The sequence below is a fragment of the Acanthisitta chloris genome, unplaced genomic scaffold (assembly GCF_000695815.1).
Source record: "Acanthisitta chloris isolate BGI_N310 unplaced genomic scaffold, ASM69581v1 scaffold19192, whole genome shotgun sequence".
Taxonomy (NCBI): Eukaryota; Metazoa; Chordata; class Aves; order Passeriformes; family Acanthisittidae; genus Acanthisitta; species Acanthisitta chloris.
The window spans coordinates 47,971-70,819 of NW_008659045.1; the positions used below are offsets into that span (position 1 = coordinate 47,971).

The following is a 22,849-nucleotide window of genomic DNA, read 5'->3' on the forward strand; positions in this document are numbered from 1 at the left end:
TTTAAAAGATTATTTCTATTAGTAACAGCCACTGACAACACTTACTTGTGTAATCAATAGATGAGAACCAGAGGGTTCAGTGGCATCTTTTGTACACTTGCTGTTAAGTGGTTTAAATCTTTGTGTGGATCAGGCCCATATTTCAACTGAAGGTGTTTCTAGTGACTGAATTGTATTTGTTTTCATATGCACCACTTGCCTTCTTTTGGGAATGCTATTTTGAGCCAAGATATAGTTCTTGACACACCTAAACATGCCTTTGATCACAAGAAAATGGATAATAAACTACATATATTATACTACATTGTGTACATGCAAGAAAATAAGAATGTATACTATTAAGAGAGTCGTAATGTGCACTGGTAGATAGACAGTTGCTCTATTTCTGTATCATGTGAACAGAGTATCTGTGTTCTATACAGCTTCTACTTAACTTTTCTTCATTTACAGTGTTACAGGTGAAGTCTGATGTTCTGCTTTTTTTTACCTTTATAATACTCTACAGTAATTCCAGGGTTACATAATTTCTTCAATGATAAATTCTCCTTGCTGTGGGCTCTGCTGGCCAATTTGACAAACACATGTAGGGTTTGTATCTAGTGAGTATGTCATGTGGCAGCACAGTGGGTTCACTTTAAGTTACTCTCCTTCTGTAGTCAAGTATCAAGGATGTCGTGCTGGTTCCTACACAGCAGATAGCACTGGCATCCCACTTCAGCAACAGTGCTACTGCACTGAATCAAACCAAATATCAGTTGAGATACAAGAAATTTTCCTGAATGCAATTATTTTCCATTTTAAACATATGTATCCCAGTGCCTTCCTTACATCCACTAACCAGCAAAGGAAATAATCTAAACTATAGAAGTCTTTTTACTATATCTGCAATCAGATCTAAGGAAGAATTGCTGCAGCTTGAGCAGTGGTGTAGGATATATGCAGTCATACTTGAAAATTTCTGTAAATGAATGAAACATGATTGTCTGAAGGTTTCTGTAAATGAATGAAACATGATTGTTTTTAACTGGGACTTCATTCACTACTGCTTAGCCTACGAACAAGAGCACACATTTGTGTTTTTACATTACGGTACATATACATATGTACCAGCTGCATACTGGTACTCAACTTTGCTCTTTTAGCCAATTCCATTGACTTTAATATGGTGTAAATCAACAAAGAATATGGTTTCTCTGCTAGCTTTTGATTTGTGACGAATTATATTAACGTGCATACTTTATTAGGCCTCTGAGTGATTTCACCAACTGCTGTGTGTTGATGTGGGGCCAAAACTAGCAAAGTGGGTAGACAAATATGTTTTAGCTTTGGTAAATATGGTGAGACTATGCCAGCCCCAGGAACTGATGTCTGGCAAGAGCAGCTGCCTGACACTGCCTGCTCCATAGTGATTGTCCACAGCCAAGCACAAATGCTGAAGCATGAGCAGCATGAAGTGACTTACTGGTGATTGTCCACAGCCAAGCACAAGTGCTAAAGCATGAGCAGCATGAAGTGACTTACTGCCTCCTCATGGGTGTGCAGCAACCTCAAATCGTTTTGTGGGTGCTGCAAAACAAGAGTCTGTTCACAGGAGGTGACTTTAAAGTGTTTGGATCCTGGAAGGGAGGCAGGGGGGACTGAACTGAGAGACCCAAGAGACATCCTTTCTTTAGGCTCTTGGCAGCAGTTTCATTTGTGAGATCTTTGCGTCTCACAAGATGTTTTGTACAAAATATTTTTAATGCAAAATTGGTTTATTTTCTCAATTATCTATAGTGAGGCATCAAAAAAATTTGAAAAATTAGAAGATTCAAGGTTTGGGTGAATGGATATCAGAGCAGGGGCTCTGCAAGCCTCATGTTTCTCAGAAGAGAAAGCTTTTCATGCAGAGCTTCTTGATAGACACAAACCCTTTGGGCCTTCTGTTAACTTAGTGTTAAAGAAAACTCATAAGCTGAAGGAAAATCTTAGGCTCTGCATACTCTAAGGATTTCAGGAGTCTTGGACCAGCTAACAGCAACTGTGGGCTTACTGATGAAGTGGGAAGGGACTGAGTGGGTTTACAACTCAGCAATGTCACTTTTAATATGAAAAGTCATATGGGCCATGTCACACAGGGTCCTGAAATGTTTAGCTCTAGCTGCTCCAGATGTCCCTTGGTGAACTAGCCTAAATTACTAAAAACTGCAACTTGAAGCTGGACGATATACCCTTGATTGGACAGGGCTCCTCTTAACTGTGCTGGGTCATAGAGTTAGTTCTCTCAAATTTTCCCTTTGCACACAAGTAGTGAGAGTTTACTGCCTCCCAGACCGTACAGCACTGTGGACACAATGTGGGGTGTCCAGGCTCAGCTGGTTTGCAAGTTGTGTGAGGCTCCTTGTACAGTGGTGTTAGTAGAAGGGCACAATGCACATGTGCAGTGCTGTGCTGCAGCACCCCTAGGGCATCCATCCCTCCAGTGCTCCGGGGCTGCTCTGAGGAGAAACTGCAAGGCTGTCCTGCAGCTTGAGAGTGCAGAACCTGTGAGATGCAGCCCGTTGGTGTTTGAGACATGCCATGAGTTTCATGCAAATACCATGCAGAAACCAGCAAGAGAGGACCCATGCACTGAGTCACTTAAGAGAGTTTGCCTCTCTGTGCTGGGATTTGGTACCAAAGCACCAATTACAGGATTTCGTATGGAAAATTCTCACCTGGGCAAATTCCTGGAGAGTAAATAAGATCTCAGAAGATTGTATCTGCTTTTGGATAAACGATATTTTTTGGTAGTCTGTGTAGTTGTGCAGTCTGAAGTTGTGCAGGGATTACCAGTAATTACTGGATTTCTGGGTGTGAGGTTTGAGCATTGTGTAAGATTGTGCTGCAGCTGCCTGTGAAAGACTGTAATATCTGGTGAAATTCATTCTAGAATGTGTTTTAGCACATGGCAAATATTAACATTTGTCTGCTATTGTAGAATCAATCAGTTTTTAATCAAATGGTAGAAGTCCACCTACTTTATCATATGAAGAAAGAATTAATTCCTTTGCTAAAAATCCCATAAATACAGATTGTTGAAAGTACATGTGCTCTGGGGATTTTATTTATTACTGATAGGAATTTCTGAAATTTCTTTCATTCTCTCAAAATTCTGTATACACCAGAGCAGCCATTTAATAAAGAATAGAAAAGATGCATACAGTTATTGTGGCATTTGGGTATAGAACATGGATGCACATATCTTTGAATAGGTTAGCTCTTCTTACTTGCCAAGTATTATAAGTTTGCTGGAAAAAGGAAAAAAGTACACCTAAGGACTGAACATTTCCTGTGCAGCAAAATGCTCCCCTGCATAAGGCAAATCATTAGAGGAGAGCACTGTCCCTCAAGCATTTTTCATCTAAATCATTGATGAACCACTATTGAAAATTATCAGTGACACTACCAAAATACATGGATTTATTGGAAGAGATATTTCTGGTCTTTTCATGGAGTTGCCATATCTTCATTCTATACCTGTCTAATAAAATAAAGCCCCAAAGCTAGGCTGGGCACTGTCTCTGTGAATATCTGCACTGCTCTAATGCCTGTGGTTTTGGTCTGCTATTGCAAAATGGTTTTCTCCAAGACAAACCTGATATGGAGGGGTTAATATTCATCTCTAGGGGTATGAAATATACTGTGTGGATTTGGGGTCATGGATCAGTCTTCGACTTGCCTCTGTTAATGATTAGTCAAATACAATAGCAAAACAATTAATTTCTGTGCAGGGACAATATTGGGCCATAGTGCTAGTCCTGGCTTGCCACCTTTAGCAGCAAATTTGAGCAGAAGGATATGCTCATGCCTATCTGAATTGACAGCCAGCTGAAAATGTCCAGATCAGAACAGATGTTTTGGCTTTGCACGATGTGTCTAATCTTTGCCAGCTGCTCAAAATAATGCACCAATTAGTGTCTAATATCTCTCTATAAATAGAGAGCTAGTAACAGTAAAAACTTTGAAAAATTGTGCTTTGACTTAATTCAATCACTACCTTAGCTTATTTGGAGGAAGAAAAGTTGTTTCTTTTGGTTTGTTAATAATGCCTTTGAGATGACAACAGCTCTAAAAATTATTATTCAATTGTCTTTTCACTTCCTGAGGTCTTTATTTTTGATATTTTGTTCTGTTTACACCTACCTATACTTAACACAGAGAGCATGGAATAAATGATGTCTTATTTTTAGAGTGTCTGACTACATTACTCTCATTTCACTAACAAATGTTGTTTCCCTGCCAGTGAATCATAAGATCTCAATCACCCTCAATAACAACCACAGTAATATCACGTTTCCTGTGTTACTTTGCCTTAATGCAAAGTCTTCCCTCCAGCCTGGCAATGAGCTAATGATCTAACTTTGTAGTGAGCACTGCTTTGAGCGAGGGATTAAATCAAATAATCCTGGGAGTTCCCTTCTGGCCCAAAACACTGTGATTCTAGTGTTTGTTGAAAATGTGAGCTGATGGACTGTAACATGCTTTTTTTCTTTTTGCTAAGACTAAGGCTGAAGTAATGGATTTATGATGTGATGCAAAAGCAATAATGTAGTAAATTATGTACCAGTTAGCTCTAAAGCATAACAATGATGAGATTTTAAAATGGACCTTTATACTGGAAAGATATATCTTGGTCCACAAGAAGCTCCCCAGGAAGCTGTACTTACCACCTATATTTGCAAACCCTTTAGTATAGACTTTTATTTATTAGATGATGGGTAGTAAATTAGACTTACAGCAACTGGAGAAAGCTGTGATTAGATCAACACTGTTCTTCAAAAAAACCCAGACAGCTACTGTGTAGATGAGACAGTATGTAACCCATCCACATATGCTCTGTCAACATTTCTTTATAGTCCATTTTTATGTGGAAAACCAAAGTGCATTAGATTTCAAATACACTCAGGCAGATGTGTGAAAGAAGGAAATAAGTTGCTCCTTATCAGAAAAGAGTGAATGAAATCAGTTCACCATCTTACATGGCAAGATGGGCTTCCTTTAGATTAACGAGCTGTTCATATTTTCACAGTACTCCATGTAACTCCATGCAGACAGAACAGGAACTGGATCATGAATTCACTGCTTCAGGCTGAGGCCAAAACTGACAAGCTTTGTGATGTAGCTGCTGATCAAGTCCTCCCTTAATAAATGCTTACCATTAAACTTGTGGGTAATGTTTAGTGGTCTGGTCATGAATTCATGTCTGGAAATGGCCTTAAGTGTTTCATCATGTCAGAAATCTGATAATATGCATATAAAACAAATGCATGGAAAATTAATGTTAGGAAAGGAATTACCTAGCTCTGATCTGGATGCATGTGTTCAGTTCTTTCTAACCTCACGTTTTGTACCAGAGACATTCTCTGGTCTCGCAGCATGATGTTGATAGCTCCAATCAGATTGAGAGACCAAATTAATTTTTAATTGCACTATCATGCAATTCCAGACTACATGGAAGTGCCATATTTTTTAATATGAATCTCTCTGCTAGGTTGCTTGTAGGAAAAGAAAAGGCTGGATATGCAAAGCCAGTGGAGCTGCACTCCTATGTTAGTTGGTGGCTGGTGGGTAACCTCTCACAGGCTGACATGGCTGGGTGTCCTTTGCTCCTATCCGGAGTAAATAGGAGAGTGCCCATCCCTGGCACTTTCCCTCCCAGTTCCTCCCAACTGCACTGCAGCTGACAGACCAAATTTGATCCCTGATAAAGGCCTTTCAGCCTCACCTAAGGAATGGTAAATCAACAGGCCAGAAAGTCCCTGTCTTCCTTCAGATCTCATTTAATTGTGAGCATTTTACACAAAGAGCAATGAATTCAACAGCAGGAGTTGCAGGGGTTCACTTTGCAGTGACCTAAGTCCTTGTGGTGTGAGGATGTTTCAGACAAGAGGGAACATGTGGCTTCAAATCTCTTCAGGCAGAGAAAGCCTGGGCATGGCTCTTTTGCATCTTAAATAAGGTCCCTGATGCCAGAATCTTTTTTCCTATGCAGCCCTGATTTTTGTCTCACAAATTCCAGGGAGTTTTGGGCTGAGCAAAACCCTGCTTTGTGTTGTATTTGCCCTTTTTGTGAAACCTACTGGCAGCTCTGCTCAATAGATCTAATTAGAAGTTATGGTTAACTTTGTCATATGTATAATTTCCTAAGAACTAGTGGAATTTATCAAAATAGACCTCCATTTAGCCTTCATAGTTGTGCTAATGAATAGCCCATGAACAATCTTCTAGCTAGCTGTCTAACTAGACGGCTCAGATTTGCAAACTTTAGAGGTTGTTCATAAAACAGTGTAGTCTCCCCTAACCTTTCCCAGGTTTCCCAGCATACTGATGCCGAGAAAAGGCTGGAAAAGAACTACTCACAGACTTGTATCTCTGAGTAGCGGGGATTTGTTTATTCAGCGCTGGGCACAAGGGGGATCGCTCCACCAAACTTGTGCAACCAGGGACTAAAACTTCACGGTTTATATACACTAAATGCTCATACATATTAATTATTTCCAGGAATGGGTGGTTATTATTATAATTAGTTCTTGGAAATCATTATCATCATCTCCTCCTTTGTCTCCTCCCACTTGGCATTAGTTCCATGGTCTCTGGTGGTCGTCCAGGGATCATCAGGAGGAAGGCCGATGGTCTTCATCAGCTTGATCTTTTCACCTTTGAGTCTGGCACATGCTCTTTGGTCTTGCTCTTCTGCTGCCAGGCCCTGAGTCCAGCTGTATCTAGTTTTTCTGCCTTGTAAATACATTGTTTTTACGCTACCTAAGCTAAAATAATGCCCTAAATTCTACCCTCTTCATGCTTAATAAACTAAACCAATTCCTTATTAATCAATCTTTGATCTTCTGTTTATTCAGATGCTCTCTACTTGACTATCCCCTATCCTACTCTTAGCTTTAACTATTCGATCCCCGTTATCAATACCACCAAGAGACGAATGCCACACAAGGAGATGAGTTAGCAGGTGACTGGAGCACTATCCATCCACATTTCAGCAAATTTTACTGAGTCAATAAAGCCATGTTTTCCTTTTTCCATCCATTTAGGAAAATCGATGGCACCAATGTAGAGGAGGAGCACATGGAGCTGACAGAAGAGGGGCAGCCAGTGCGGGCGAGCACGCGCAGGCCAGCGCTGTGTGAGTGCTACTGCTGTGGGCTGCCCAAGCGCTACATCATCGCCATCATGAGCGGCCTGGGCTTCTGCATCTCCTTCGGAATTAGGTGCAACCTGGGGGTTGCCATTGTGGAAATGGTGAACAACAACACCGTTTATGTTGACGGGAAACCAGAGGTGCAGGTGAGAAAACATCTTCCTTTCTCTCTTCTGAGCAGACCCCGTTGCAAAAACATCGAAGTACTGTGTAAATATAGCTCAAGAAACTGAGGGAGGGAGGCACATGAGTCTCAGTTCAGATAGATCTGCAGGTATTTAACTCCTATTTACCTGACAAAGTCACATGAAAAATCTGTAAGATCTGAGGATTTGTAATGTGACAGAGAGGGTGTAAATAGCAGAAATGAGAAGTGAATTGGCTTGTATGTCTACCAGGTCCCTGATCTTTTAGTTGTAGGCAGATTTTGTTGTGGTGGCAGAAGTTTTTGCCATTTACTGGCTCTCAAGGAAACACGCTCTGATGCTGCTACAGAAGGAATTATTGTTTAATGTAGTGCTGCACCCACTGTATTCAGATTAATAGATAGCTTTCAAGATCTTAGTCAGTGGTAATAAGGTATCATGTTATTGACAACATGGAGTGCTGCCTGGAGGTATTCAGAGCCAGGTGCCAAGCTATTTTGGAATTTGCAGTAGATGGCATGTGGCCCACAGCAGATGTTTACATACCTTTATCAATGCACCCAAGGAATTGCAGGTTCAGTTCATACCTTAGGTTTGCCTGTCCTGCCTTAGTATATGGCTGTGATGTCATGAGTCCTTTTATGGACTTTTTGAACTTGAACCTTTACATTTGCTCTACTTGTTGTCAACAACATTTTTGGATATCAGCTGCAATCTCCTCTGACCAGATCCTACTTAGACTTGCTGCTGAATCTGTATTTCTTCACTCTATTCCCTGTTCCCTGTGGTCCTGCAGGGACTTCCCAGTTCTATACTTTACCCTGGAGCAAGAGAAATGACATGCCTGCATAGGTTGGGAAGCTCAGAAGTGGTAGTTTGAGGAAAATAGGATGAATTCCTTTCAAATATCTAAACTTATACTGTTTGGACAGGAGCACCTCCTGAATCAGGAACTTCTTCCATATCTCATGGTGTTTCAGCCTTCAGAAATTAATGCTAGAAACTCAGGTGGAAATCACTAATAGAAAATTAGGTATTTAAACAGAAATGTAACTCAGCACAGGAAAGTGTGTCTCTTGTCAAAATGCATATTGGTGGGGAGGGAAACCCTTTAGCCCTCTGTAAACATGTCTGGCTAATTAATGCCATCTTTCTGCCTGCAGGTCAATGTGCTGCTTTTTGGTTTGCTTGTTTGGGACAAAAATATAAATGTACTTGGAAAAACTGTTCTTTTTGCACACAGACAGTAAAAATAATAATAATAAAAGGTTTATCACTCTAGTCTTAATTTCCCTGTTGTGTTTTAGTGACAGTTTTAATTCTGAATCTAAAAGACATCTGTGTTGTTTCCTCACAGCATGCTTAGCCATCTTTTCCTGCCATGTGATTAGCATGAAAATGATCATGAAGCAAAACATTGTGGTTTCTTATTCCTCCAAAAGAGTTTTTCTGAACTGAGGGCTCATGGAAAAAATGTTGACACTGGACTTAGATTAGTATGATTATAATGAGCTGGGTCCTTTCTGGCCTCTGAGAATGGAGGGCAGGAAAGGCACCTTGGGTCCATCTTTCTTTTCTTCCCTTTGTCTATGTTTTGCCCTGAGCTTTAGCTATCCCTCCACAAGGGATATGAACAAAGTATGTCAAGCAAGGGAAAACAGGAAAGCCTTGAGAAGACTGAAACTGCTTGGTGTTCAAGGATGAGGTGTACAGTGAAAGCAGTTCTCTTGGTTGCAGGTATTTTTGTAGGCATCACTTTTAATAAAAGATAAACTAGTCACTAGCTAGTGTTCCTTAGCTCTATTTTCAGATTGCCTTCAGGTGCTATCCCACACAACACTCCTACCCACACCACCTTGTGCTCCCATGCCTCTTGATGCTGTCAGTGGATGGTCAGAGTTTGTCCCTTACAGGGAGAACCATGGATAAGCCTGGACAGGAGGCAGATCAACCCAAAGGTCTTAAGCAACCTTGATAATCTTGGGGAAACAGATATGTCCATTGAAAGGCATCAGGTCCTTCTTCTGACTCTGAGCAGAATTGAAAACAAAGGTGTCAGGATTAAGTAGCCCAAGGGGAAGCAGTGGCAAGTTGCAAAGACGAAGGTCCAGTGTCAGTTACCTTTCGGAGGAAACCTTTCCCCCTCCTATCCACTTGACTGAAAACTAAGAGCAAAAGTTGTAATCTGACATGGGAATTGGACATCTTTTTGCCTTAACTCGTGGCTTTCATGCTCAGCAACCCCAAACAGCCAGCATAAAGAGGCTGCCTTGATTTGGAGGATGGGGTGGCTTATGTGTGACTTCCAAACAATGGTTGTCTTACAATGATTATGCTTCATCTTATAGCATTTTTCCCATTCCTTACAGACAGCCCAATTCAACTGGGATCCAGAGACAGTGGGACTCATTCATGGCTCTTTTTTCTGGGGTTACATTGTGACACAAATTCCAGGCGGGTTCATCTCAAACAAACTGGCTGCTAACAGGTAAGAAAACAATAAGCAAAAGAATTAAGCTTTACAGGCTGATGACTGTTTTACACTGTTTAAATTCACTCAAATAGTGAATTGATGGGGTTTAGAAATGCACATTTGAAGCTGAAAATGCAGTATTCATATCTATAATAAAAAATGGGACTAGTATTCTATTATGGGTCTATTGCTGATTCTTCCAGTTTAACTGGTTTATCTCAAATATTTACACATTTCTCCTCTAAACAATAATGCTTTCTGGAGAGTGTTAGGAACATCACACCTAATGCTTCAGACAATGGTTGTAGCATTTGTCTTTCAGAAGTTACCTTAGTGATTTTTAGCTCAACTTGATATTAAACAAGAATTTCCCAGCAAATTTTGACCTTTCCCTTCTAAAATTTCCCTGTGGACTGAAGTTGGGCATGAAGGAATTACAAAACTCTTTATATTTTGAAATCACAAGTCCATCCTCATCCATGGATGGATTACAGACTGTAATTAAGATTCCACAGAACTTCTGTTAGAGCCTCATGATTTCTGGTTTGTGAAATCTGAGCATCTACACAGATTTCTATGATCAATGTGTTTGTTGGCCAATTTTATTGTGGTTGTTTGGGTTTTTTTTAAATTGAACCGCTTTTGAAAATGTGAATAAGAAAAGTAAGTAATTTTGCCAAAGTTAACTTTGGCTTTGGGCTTTACTTCAAAAAGTCTTCAGAACTTGACATATGATCATGAGAGAGAGAGAGAGGTGGTGTGAAGACAGCTGTTGGTGAATGAGCTCTTGAGGGCATTTAGGATATTCAGATAAAAGAAAAAAAGATGGTTGGTATTCATTTCATTCTCTGCAAACAAGATGTGACCTAGCTATAAACAATGTCAGAACTGGAAAAGGTCTTTAAGATCAGTTATATATTGTTTTGTCCTAAATCAAAGTACTTTGCATTTCTCAAAGAGCTATAGGGGTTACAAGACTGCCTGGATGTTCTTTCCACCCACAGGCCCTTATGGAAATGACTTCAGAACAGAGTAATCCTGTACAATTGCCCAGACTGTTCAGTCCCAATTTCCCTCTGTCCATAACCAGAAGTTACTCAGAGTTCAGTTTGCACTGCTTCTTCAACACTGTTAACATCCTCAATTATTAATTTCTCTACCACGTAGCAGTGCCTGAGCAGAGCATTTTTCCATCTGCTGAATAAGCCAAACAAATTAACTAAGCTTAATTATTTCCCCAGCCTTTCTAGTCTTGCCACCAGCTTTTTCAGCAGAGGGGCTCCAAAACACAGATGTGCACATTGTTGGCTGAATAATTCAGTTTGGCTTTTGTTTCCTTAATTTACTTTCAAACAGTAAAATCAACCATGTTTATGCTGTAATGTATTTTGTCAGCAGACTGCTTCCTTAGGTACATACCATGCATATGCACAGAAAGCTGTATTTCTATCCCCATGAGAGTTTCTGACTCAATCTAATGCTATGCTACATCACATTATGGATCTGACTATCAGAACTGGGTTTAGTATGGAATTGATGTTCCTCATCAATTTGATGAGGAACAAAAATAGCTCAAAGAGAATTTCTATTTGCAGTAATAGGATTACAGGTCTGCCTAAGTCCATATTTTACCTTTATTCCTTGTTTACCCAACCAATTTCAGCTTAGGTAGATTCACCAGTGGTGCTGAGTTTTTGTTTCAGAGGGGTTATTAGGATTCTATAGCTAATAGTATTCTATCCTATTACTGACCTTACAGAATTAGGCAAAGACTATTATGTCACCTGTTTAAACTCTGCAACCTTGAACATACATGGATGCCTCCACCCCAGACACTTCTCTAGTGCACATAAACATCTGTAATAATGTGGGATTCAAATGGATCTCAGAATGGCTGAAAGTATTGAGTGCTTTATCATTTTGTACCAAAACCATCTAACACTGTGTAATTTGTATACATTCACCCAAACTGATGTAGATCTGCATTCCACCAATAAAGTTTATGAACTATTTAGTGACACCATCCCTTTAATTTGCTGCTTATCCTCAAACACCCATCTAAATGTAATTTCATCATTCTTTGGTGGATACATGAAACACACAGCACCTCTTGATAATAGTTTTCAGTATGAGGACCCTCCTGGGCAGAGGAGTCTGTCACTGAACAAGTTTGCTTTGATCTCTGGGGATCATGGTAGTGAGGAGAGAAGAATATGTGAATGAATTGAAAAGACCTGGCATATATTTAGTCAAGAAGGGGACCAATTTCTTTGGGACAAATGGCAGTGGAAACACTACTCAACCTTTTAAATAGCAGCAGAAGAGTGACTGGTTCTAACTCAGTATAAATGATGCATTTACAACCTAGTCGTATTAAGAGCTGGCATTGAATGCAGTAGCAGAGATTGGAAACCTGGTCTTCAGGGCTAGCTGTTTGGATAATTAAAGACATTCTCTTTCTTACAGTCTATTCTTTCACATGCTTATTAATTTACATGACTTGCTGTAGTTCTCTGAGTCAATAGCATTATGGTAAGAGACCTGATATTTCTACTAGTGGTAAGAAAGCAAGGTGCAAATGTCTTTTCTTCACTGACCATAATAGAGAGATAAGTAATACTTATTTCTGAGTTAAATGTTTACTTGGCTTTGAAAGCATTCTCCTAAATGTCAAGATATGAATGTGGACTTTCCATTCTGGTTCAGATTTTCAGACTCTTTTCTATGTAAATCTGTTCCTTTGTCACTTCTCTCTGCCAGTGTGCTCAGTCTCTTTGCTTTTGTGCTCATCTGTTTAGTGCTTTCTTGTCACTCAGGTAATGAGATGTCTAGGCATGGACTGCTGTTTTTTCACTAGGTGTAGAGAATTTAGATAAAATAGTGTTGATCTCTGTAGATTCTTTGTGCTATAAAACTGCCATTAATCCTACTGTGAATACTAAGAAAAAAAAAGGAAGTCACATATATTTCCTGTGAATAAGTTTTCAAAAAGAGACTGAAATGCCAACAATTGAAACCCCTATTAAAAGAAAACAAAACCAAGAAGAATTGCAACAAATGTTTTAAAATTTTCTCAGTATTTTGAAGTGGAACTTGATAAACAGCTATACACAATAAGATCTGTGTACGTATTTGGTAGAAATATCAAAAGGGGAGAAATACTGCTGTTGTCCAAATCACATGGTTTTTGATCAAATACCTGTCTAATACCATTCATATATCAAAACAAGACTTAATGTATCTTTGTGGAGTTCCACACTTGTAACAAGGCAATTCAAAGCTTGTTAAACATCACTGAATTTGAATGGTTTGAAAACAAACATGAGCTACAGACCACAAACAGCAGGATGCTGGTAACTAACATCAGTGTCGCTAGGAACTCAAGGCCCTGACAGAAGAGGCTGCTTTATTCTCAAGGTGTCACCTGGAGTCTTGGAGCAAGGCAGGGTAGCTTTGGATTGACCTCCTGTATCCTTGTGCTGTGGTCTGCAGGGCCACCAACTGCTGCAACAGTTCTGGCTGCAGAATGGATGATCTCCCATACAAAGGCTGTCCACAGGGAGCCAGGCATGGCTGTTTGCAATTTCAGGCAACACAAAGAAGACAGTAAACTACTGAGGATTAGTAGTTATCCATTCCATTTTAATGGTGCGTGGCACCTGTGGAGAACTCCTACTGCTAGTTCTGATATTTTTCGGAGCTGTAACAGATCTTAGAGGGGCTCCTCATGTATATCAACTTTCATAGATACTGGAGTAAAGCACTCCTGATATTCAGAGTTCATGACAAAGTTATGGAACCTTATATTGCACAGAAAGGAAACCTAAAGCCTTCAGTCAGCCAGATGTGAAGATATATGAGATCTAATCAAGCAAAGACAGCTTGTTCCTACTAATAGTAGTAATTTCAGGGATGGTTCCAGCTAGTTGTTCCCAGTCTATTTCTTGGTTTCCAGTGGCATTTGTCATGGTGCAGCAGTCTCAGTTTTCAAATGAGTTTCCCAGATGTCCTTTCTGGGCACAAGCTGGAGCCCAGGCCATACTGAAGAAACTGCCCTGTAGTCCAGCTGTCTTCCATGTCTGATGTCACAGTTTATAATCCACACAGGGCAGTAAGTGTGTACCACTCTTCAGGTAAATATAGGAAAGCCTATGTCTATGTTGGGAAAAGCTTTCACAGAGTGAGGTGAGCAAGGCAGACACAGCTTTGAGTGCCACCCCAGGGCCTCTGAGTGGTCTGCACCTTCAGGGCTGCTGCTTGTATGCATTACCACTACACAGAGGTTTCTGCTGCCTGTTTCTCTAATGAGTGCTAACATTTGGGAGGCCACAAATGATTTCCCAAAGGCAGTGGCCCCGGCTGCATTTAGAGCCTTGAGTGACTTATGCCCAGCTGCAGCAAGTGCTCTTCCCAAGCAGGGTAACAAAATGTTTATATCAGGCTTTTCACAGAAGTCATCCAGTAGAAATGTCTTTTTTATGTCATAGTCACAAAGGACTCTTGTAGCTGTTATTTAGAGAAGTGGCATTGGAAAGGGGTTGATCTTAATCAGCCCTGTTACACATTCTAGCAGGTGCAAGTGGAACTAACCAGCACACTCCTGTGTTCACAGAGCCTCTTAAACTAGACCTAACCTAATATAAGTTAAACCCTATTGTTATAACAAGATTTAAGTAATTCCCAGGATAGCAATGCTTCTCTCAGGTCAGGTTTCATATAAACGGTGCCTCCAGTACCAACATCCATATGTAATCCTCTGATACAAAGAAAAATCCAGCACCTTTACATGTGCGTAAAAAATCTGTTCCATTCGGAGAAGTAAATGTATAGATCATATGGAGTATGTGTGTAAAAAGTCTGTTCCATTCAGAGAAGTAAATGTATAGATCATATGGAGATTTATTCCCTTTTGACAATAAGGGGACTTTACAAATATTTGGATTATTGAGATGGTTGTAGGTATAACTTTCTCTGCAACTGTACTTGGAAACAGTGTCACTTCTGAAAAATAGACAGTATTTATATTCCCTTTCATGTTACTTTTCTCCACAGAGTATTTGGAGCAGCTATCTTTCTAACATCCACACTGAACATGATCATCCCTTCTGCAGCAAGAGTGCATTATGGGTGTGTGATGTTTGTAAGGATTCTGCAAGGTCTGGTGGAGGTAGGAGCACTCACCATTTTGATCCTTTCAAACACAGTTTGTTTTTTGAGATTTGGTTCTAAAAAATTGTAGGGTTTTTTTTGATGAGGCTTTCTGATCAACCTACAGTTTTACTTGCTACTCATTTTTAGATGATAATTCATTAATTGTACTGATTTATATATTTTAAATTACTTAAAAGAAAATGTTTATATTTCTGGTGCTGCAGTTTGAGCTATTTTAATTTACTTTTGCCATGCACTGCATATACTAAACAGCATTTTTATCCCAGAACATATTACTATTTACATAATAAGTAATCCAAATTAGTTTGACATCTTCATACCCAAACAACTGAGCCCTTCCATGCTCACCTAACCCTTCTTGCATCATTCCATGGTGACAAACAGCTAGACAGCATGGACAGTATCAGCAACTACTTCAAGTAGAAATATAGTGAAAGCAAATCATATAATGTGTGAAATGTCTGCTAGGGTGTCACCTACCCAGCCTGCCACGGGATGTGGAGCAAGTGGGCTCCACCGCTGGAGAGAAGCAGGTTGGCCACCACATCGTTCTGTGGTAAGTTGATAGGCTTATACGGTTTATGTAAGCACACATTCTTATGAGATTTGTTTTATTGATTTCATTATTTAAAAGACAAAAGCAAACCCTCTGCCCTTTGCTGTACTGTGAGCTCCGGAACCTGAGTGTCCTTTCTGTTTAATATGTCATCATTTCATCATTTAAAGCTTACACTCAGAATGGCTCTCTCAGTAAACTAAAACGGGTCTAGAGGTGTCACATGAGAGAAAGTGTGTTGCATTTTTTTTATTTGCTTCATCCTTAGGACTCCATTTATTATACATACTGAATTGATGGCCCTAAACAAGCACACAGTTCAAAATTTTTTTAGAAGAACTTGAGTACTTTAGGCTGGCTGCACAATATACTGCAGTGGAGGTGATGTAACTTCTTGCCACTAGCTGTTCTGTGTCATTCTATTTTGAGTTATGATCAGGCATGTACTTTGCTCTCTTTTCTGTCTCCCTTTCCAATGCTGACAGCTGAAAATGAATGTCTGTAGGAGAAAATGTTCAGTTGAAAATGTAAAAGTCACAGGAAAAAAATTCTGTCCATTAGCCTTGGAGCTGCAATGCTAGGGAAAATACAGTACTAAAATACAAGAGAAAGGATAAAAGGAGAAGTGAAACAAGAGGAAAAAACCTGCCAGGTTTCTGTATTATGGAAATTTTACTTCTAATACAGATGACTTCAGGATTTAGTGATTACTTTCTGAGGAAGAACAGATCAAAAGAAAATCCTCTCTACCCTCAATGTCCTTTCCTTGAAATCCTAGGACTCGATAGAGAAAGATCCATCCTGCAGCTCAACATCCATTTTTGTGGCTACAGGTCAAAGATACTTGCACTCGAAATGTGCACAGGAACAATGGAAAAAGTAGGAAATCCCATGTTAACTTGGTTCCTGGATTCTCTGTCTACGTTCTGGCCTGGGGCTTTTCTATTGCTTTAGGAAAAATGAATTACATGGATGCAAGGGAGAAGGTTCACAGTGAACCACTGCAGAGAAGTATTTGCTAATGAGTAGAGCATTAGCAAGTGTTTATTAACAAAGTATGTAATACTCTCAAAATCACAAGTCTCTAATATCCTATAATAATTCAAAACAACACTTCACATGTAAAGCCACTGGCACTGTCATGCACCAAAACAAAATGTCCAGATTGTACTTAAATACTCATCTCTTTCTGCAAGTCACTTGGAAATATATTTCACCCATATTATGTATTTCCCAATCAGAAACCTTGGCACAGACCACATTTTTATCCTTTCTTTTCCTGTCAACATTTGCCTATTTATTCCAGCTGTTTGTTCATGCCACTGATATGAACTAAACATGGTTATATTGATTCAGGTGTGGTTTGAACATCCCCTCTCATACTAGTGCTTGTGGACTCATGGGTCTAGAACCATGACAAGAGCCTTCTAGAATATCTGCAATCATCAGGATTCCTTGACACCACGAAGGCTTCTGAAACTTGGACCATTAGCTTCTCCAGAGTTCACCTCATACACCACTCCACTGGGTTAGGTGGGATTTCCCACCCAAGTGCACACATACAGCTTATGCCTCTGTGGCAGACTGTCATCAGTCTTGGATTTGCAAATCCTATTTATCTACAGGGCTCAACCCTTCTAACTGCAAAATGAGACTGGTGATCCCACACCAACAAGGGTCAGTCCTTCCCACCATCCCAAGCAAAATTTTGGAGCTTCCCCATCCCATTCTCCATGTTCTTAAAAAAATCAGCCAGACATGTCCTTCCGGTTCTGCCCACATGAACACCTGTCTGGATTGTCTGCTCTGAAATCTGGGCACACCTGTCATAACTGACATGTTTTATTAATCCATTTCTCCTCAGGGTCTTATGCAGGTGCAGTGGTTGCCATGCCCCTGGCAGGTGTGTTGGTACAGTATATAGGATGGTCATCTGTCTTTTATATTTATGGTGAGTTGCTTCATATGAAGGACCTCTCCCACTAGACTGGTACTGCCAGCTCTTTACTTGAACCTGTATAACAAGATGGATCAAAAGTTATTTTGATGAATGAAGATGTTGCAAATGGGTATTCCAATTTATTCTCTGCTTAGTGTGGATTCTGAGAGCTTTTAATTTGCAATAATCTGTTACAAAAGGTCATAAAATTGTAAAAAGCAGGCTACAACTCATGGTCACCCAGTGACAGGATTGGATGCAGTTGCAAAGGCTCTTCTGCAGCACAAACACTTGTGTGCTATCTGCCCTGGAGTACACACTAACAATGAATGTCACAGCATATGCTGCTGAAGGGGAGCCAAATGCCTCTGAAAACTGAGAAATACTCGCCATGCTGCCTATTTTTAGTAAAGCAGTGCCACCTTTACAAAGTGGTTCCATCACATGGATATGGCCTTGTGGTTGATCTGTGGTGCCTCATTCTTTTCTCCATAGTGTGTGGCAGAGCTGGCTTCAACCCAGTCATGCACATCGGCAGCCCAGTTAAGACAGGTTTTCTCTGGAGACACTGGACATACCACAAGATTTGCCACCACCATCTGATTGTGAAGTCCTTTTATGCAGATTGTGACCATGTGATGGCCTGACTGCTCTTTTCCTTCCCCAGGTCTTACATAGAGCTTTCCCTCTGCCTTTTCTCTGCCCTGTGCAGACCACGTAATACAAGTGACAAGATGCTCAAATGCTTTGCAAGCAGGCATACAATATACATAGAGTTAGTTACCATATCTCATTACTTCCCTGGGCATAATTGCTATGCAGGTTTGGTTTAAACAAATGGGTGAACAAACTCTTGAAACTAATGTCAAGGCCTTCAGACACTGAAGTATAGCTTTATTGGCTTTTAAAACAAAGCTTTGCTTTTCCTGCCTCTGCAGGAATGTTTGGAATTGTTTGGTACATGTTCTGGCTGCTTCACGCCTATGAGAGCCCTGCTGCACATCCAACAATAACCAGTGAAGAAAGGATATATATAGAAACAAGTATAGGAGAAGGAACCAGCCTAGCTAATACAAGTGTAAGTAAAAAAAAAAAGGGTTTCTTGTTATAATTTGTGAGCACTTTGCACAAGATGAGCATATGACTGGATGGGTACTGTTAGCTGCATAAGAGCAGCAGAACTAGTTTCTGTTGATGTTTAGGGGCTTTTCCTTTTACGAAAATTGCAAGATCAGGCTCATGCAGCTGAACACAATGAATACAGGTAAAGAATGTAATACTGTTTCAGCTTATAGGGTTTTTCTGATCTAGGAAGGGAAGGGATGAGATGAGAGGGGGAACCACATTCTGGTCTCCTGCTCTTGAGTAACTATCAAGTGTGTTTCAAAACATGTAAGTGAATTTAGCTAAATAAGAACTTGGCTGCAGATGTTAAATTATCCAGTGGCCTTTTGAACTCCTATTAAGGATGACTGTAGTTCTGAAAGTTTAAGGATGGGGTTTCTGCTCTGTTTAGTCTCACAGCAGATCAGGTTTTTCTTTTAAGGCTTCTCATTCTCTCTCTGAGAAGATCCTGGAAGATCAAGGAAACTTTGAGCTAACGCTTATTTTCCCATCAAATTTCTCTCCACTCCTTTAGGCAACTTATTTTTGCTAGTAACGAAAAACAAAGGTATTTATTTGTAAACTGTTCTTTCTTGGCTTTTAGTCCTGAACATTCTGGAACAAAGCAACTCCAAGCCCTTTCCTCTACATGTTTTGGTTAATAGCCTTACTGAGAGTGTAAAGTACCAGACTCTCCTTTTGGGCATGCTCCTGAAGTTTGGCTGAGGCCACTCGGGTCTTGGCTGGTGTTCAGCTCATGGATTTCCCTTGCTGTACAGTGGTTTTCTTGCAGAGGACACTAGTACCACCTTCCTGCATTCACACATGAGTGCAGGCATACAGTTGCCTGTAGAACACAGCTAATATTTTTTAAAGAGAGCAGAACATCAATGTATATTACCATAACTACATATTCCAGCTTCTGATTGGAATTCTATTAAAAGTAAATAGGTCTCTGAAGTTTGTTTTGGTTTTGGTATATGGAGTATTGGAGCATAAATAGAAACTGGAAATGCTTAAAACAAGTTACAGAAATTCAATCCTCTACCACAGACCTTTTTTTTTTAAAAATTAAATTAATCAGGTTGAAGTAGGTAGCTCGTTGCTGTGCTACTGTGTGTATCTTAGCTTGGATAACCCTTTTTTCATACTCCTTTCAGTGGAATGTCTCAAACTGCATCATGCCAAAAAGTGAAGAATGGCACAAGGTTTTGTCTAATTTTCTTTAATTCTGTTACTGCTCCTGTTAACCCAATAGCAGAATTCCAGAAGACCTTGTAATTTCAGTGAGCAGGGCAATAGTAGTACAGTATTCATCTTAAAACTCCTTACTATACTAAGAAAGTTTCTCTACCTGTTTTTTGCCACTAATTCAAGAGATATATTTCACTTGAATTCTAATATGCGATGTAAGTTGCAGGCAATGCACTGGATAGGCTTGATAATAAAACATACTGATTCTTTATTCTGCCTCTGTCTACTAACTTTGGGGTTTTTTGTCCCTAGAAATTTAGTACTCCATGGAAGAGATTTTTCACTTCAATGCCCGTTTACGCAATCATTGTGGCAAACTTCTGCAGAAGCTGGACCTTCTATTTGCTCCTTATAAGTCAGCCTGCTTACTTTGAAGAAGTCTTTGGATTTGCAATAAGCAAGGTAAATGTCTGAGATGAAGCAGTGACCATAGACCTCACCGTAGGAGATGTGCCAGGGGAGGTTCAGGTTGCACATTAGGAAAACTTTCTTTACTGAAAGGGTGGTTAAGCATTTGGGATGACATACTTCTGATGCTCTGATAGAAATAAAAGTATGCAAGTGTCGAATTATTAGAAAATAAAAGACTGGAGAAGTAGTTTTGGGAAACAGTTGATTAAAACCCCCCACAAATCATGAAAATCACAAAGTAAGTAAGTAAATAGACATGCATGTTTTGCTTAGTGTTGGCTGTTTAGCATTACTTGCCAGGTAATTTTTATCCTCTTCTTTATTTTCATGATTTTTCAATTAAGAACAAGGTGTCAGTTGTTTATAGATTTATATTCACTGCCACTTCATTAAAGTCAGTACTGTTAATCTCCCTTTTCAGGGCATGAATGAGGAATTCAGAATAATTGTTTTAGAAAAGTTTTCCCTTTTAAAAAAACCTTTCCTTTAACAAACCTGATTGCTATGCCATAAATTATTTTCATGGAAGTGTAATGCTGCTAACTGATAACAAACAACGTCATTATTTATGTGTTCTGGGAGCACAGTGTGCCCAGGTTCTGCAATAGTAACAATGGTTATAGCATGGTAGCAATGGTGCTCTGAATGACCAAGTACAGCATGGAGATGAAGAACATGAATATTAAGAAGAATTTGATGTGTTTTTTCCTGACCTGCCTTTCATTAATGCTAGAGTTGCACCTCTGTGTACCACACTAATTAAAAAACGATGTAAAACTGAACAAGAGTCATTGTAACAAGGTTGAATACCCTAGAAAGTAAACTCAAACTTCTTACTAAATTACTGCTTCAAAGAAAAGCTTCTAGAAGATGACCTGATGATCACCAAAACTCTGTATCCTGGGGGTCATACTGAGTCTGATCCTGTTTGACATCTTCATTAATGATCTGGATGATGGGGCAGAGTGTGCCCTCCGCAAGTTTGCAGAGGACACAAAAGCAGGAGGAGTGGTTGATACGCTACAGGGTTGTGCTGCCATCCAGAGGAACCTTGTCAGGCTGGAGAAATGGGCTGACAGGAACCTCATGAAGTCCAGTAAGGGAAAGTGCAAAGTCCTGCACCTGGGAAAACAAAAATCAATATATGTCGGGGTCTGCCCAGCTGGAAAGCAGCTTAGTAGTAAAGGACCTGAGGGTCCTGCAGGAAACCAAGTTGGACATGAGCCAGCAGTGTGCCTTTGCAGTAAAGACTAATGGTATCCTGTGCTGCATTATGCCAAGGCCAGCAGCTAGAGGGAGATGATCTTTCCCTCCTACACAAACAGCACTGGTGAGGCCACACATGAAGTACTGTGTCCAGTTCTAGGCTCCCCAGTACAAGAGAGACATGGACACAGTGGAGGGAGTCCAGTGATGGGCCATGAAGGTGATTAAGGAATGGGAACTTTTCTCATGTCAGAAAAGGCTGAGACAGCTGGGACTGTTTAGCCTGGGGAAGAGAAGGCTCAGCAGGGTTCTCATCAATATGTAAAAATATCTCAAGGGTCAATGTAAAGAAGATGAAATGAAGCTCTTTTCAGTAGTGCCCACTCACAGGTCAAGGGACAATGTCAAGAGACAAACAGAAACACATGAGGTTCCCTCTGAACATCTGTAAACACCTTTTTGCTATGAAGGTGACCGAACACTGGTATAGGTTGCCCAGAGTGGTTGTGGAATCTCCACCCTTGGAGACATTCAGAAGCTGTCCAGATGCATTCCTGGGCAATCTTCTCTAGATGATCCTGCTTGAGCAGAGGGATTGAAGATGACTTCCTGAGGGTCCTTCCAACCTCAAGCATTCTGTGGTTCTGTAATTCTGTGAAAATGAAAAGAAGATGAGCATCAGTTCATAGGCTGCAATCTGACAAGAATAAAAATACTTGCATGACTTTACACATATGCTTATTTAATAATTTGTAAAATTATATCATAATGTCGGGTTTTATACCCTATGTTCTTCAGTCCATAAACAATGTGCAGGTGCTTCCTTCCTTTACACAATGGCAGGTAACAGAAAGGAACTCCTTGAGAACATGAATAACAAAAATATATAAAAGCAGTTGAAAACCAAGATACAGCACTCCAATATCAGGACACATAAGGCAGAGCTTTCTGATATCTACAGTAGAATTTAGTATTAACAATCTTCTATGCAACTCTTTAGAGCAACCATGGAATGCTAGAGATACTGCATGATATTTCGAAGGTGAGATTCTCACTTGTGCTCTGGTTTCTCTTCTTGGGCCTTAAGGAGATGTTCCTTCCATCACCCAGCTTTGAGCATCTACTCTAATCAGATAAATTAGAGCAATTTTTTTGTGTTCCTTTGCTGGTTATTGGAGAGAGCAAAAACTCCATCAGAGCATCAGCTTCAGACTTTTTAGAGTTCTCTTTTTTCTCTTTATTAACTTGGGTCTCTTCCCTGTGCCTCTTGAATACGTACAAATATGCAGAGCTTTTTCTACTGTCAGGAAAGAAATAGGAGAGGAGGAGAGAAAAACAAGGAAGGAAGGAAGGAAGGAAGGAAGGAAGGAAGGAAGGAAGGAAGGAAGGAAGGAAGGAAGGAAGGGAGGAAACA

The 22,849-nt window shown here is 40.0% G+C and overlaps 1 protein-coding gene across 1 annotated transcript in view; it reads left to right on the plus strand.

The window, feature by feature from the left end:
• Window positions 1-22,849, plus strand: part of SLC17A8 (solute carrier family 17 (vesicular glutamate transporter), member 8) — a 28,135-nt gene that overhangs the window by 795 nt on the left and 4,491 nt on the right. Inside the window, exons 2-8 of the mRNA XM_009069257.1 lie at window positions 7,068-7,320; window positions 9,690-9,808; window positions 14,846-14,960; window positions 15,434-15,521; window positions 17,386-17,472; window positions 18,399-18,538; window positions 20,071-20,220. Coding sequence (XP_009067505.1) covers window positions 7,068-7,320; window positions 9,690-9,808; window positions 14,846-14,960; window positions 15,434-15,521; window positions 17,386-17,472; window positions 18,399-18,538; window positions 20,071-20,220 — 952 coding nt within the window. The remainder of the gene's footprint in view (window positions 1-7,067; window positions 7,321-9,689; window positions 9,809-14,845; window positions 14,961-15,433; window positions 15,522-17,385; window positions 17,473-18,398; window positions 18,539-20,070; window positions 20,221-22,849) is intronic.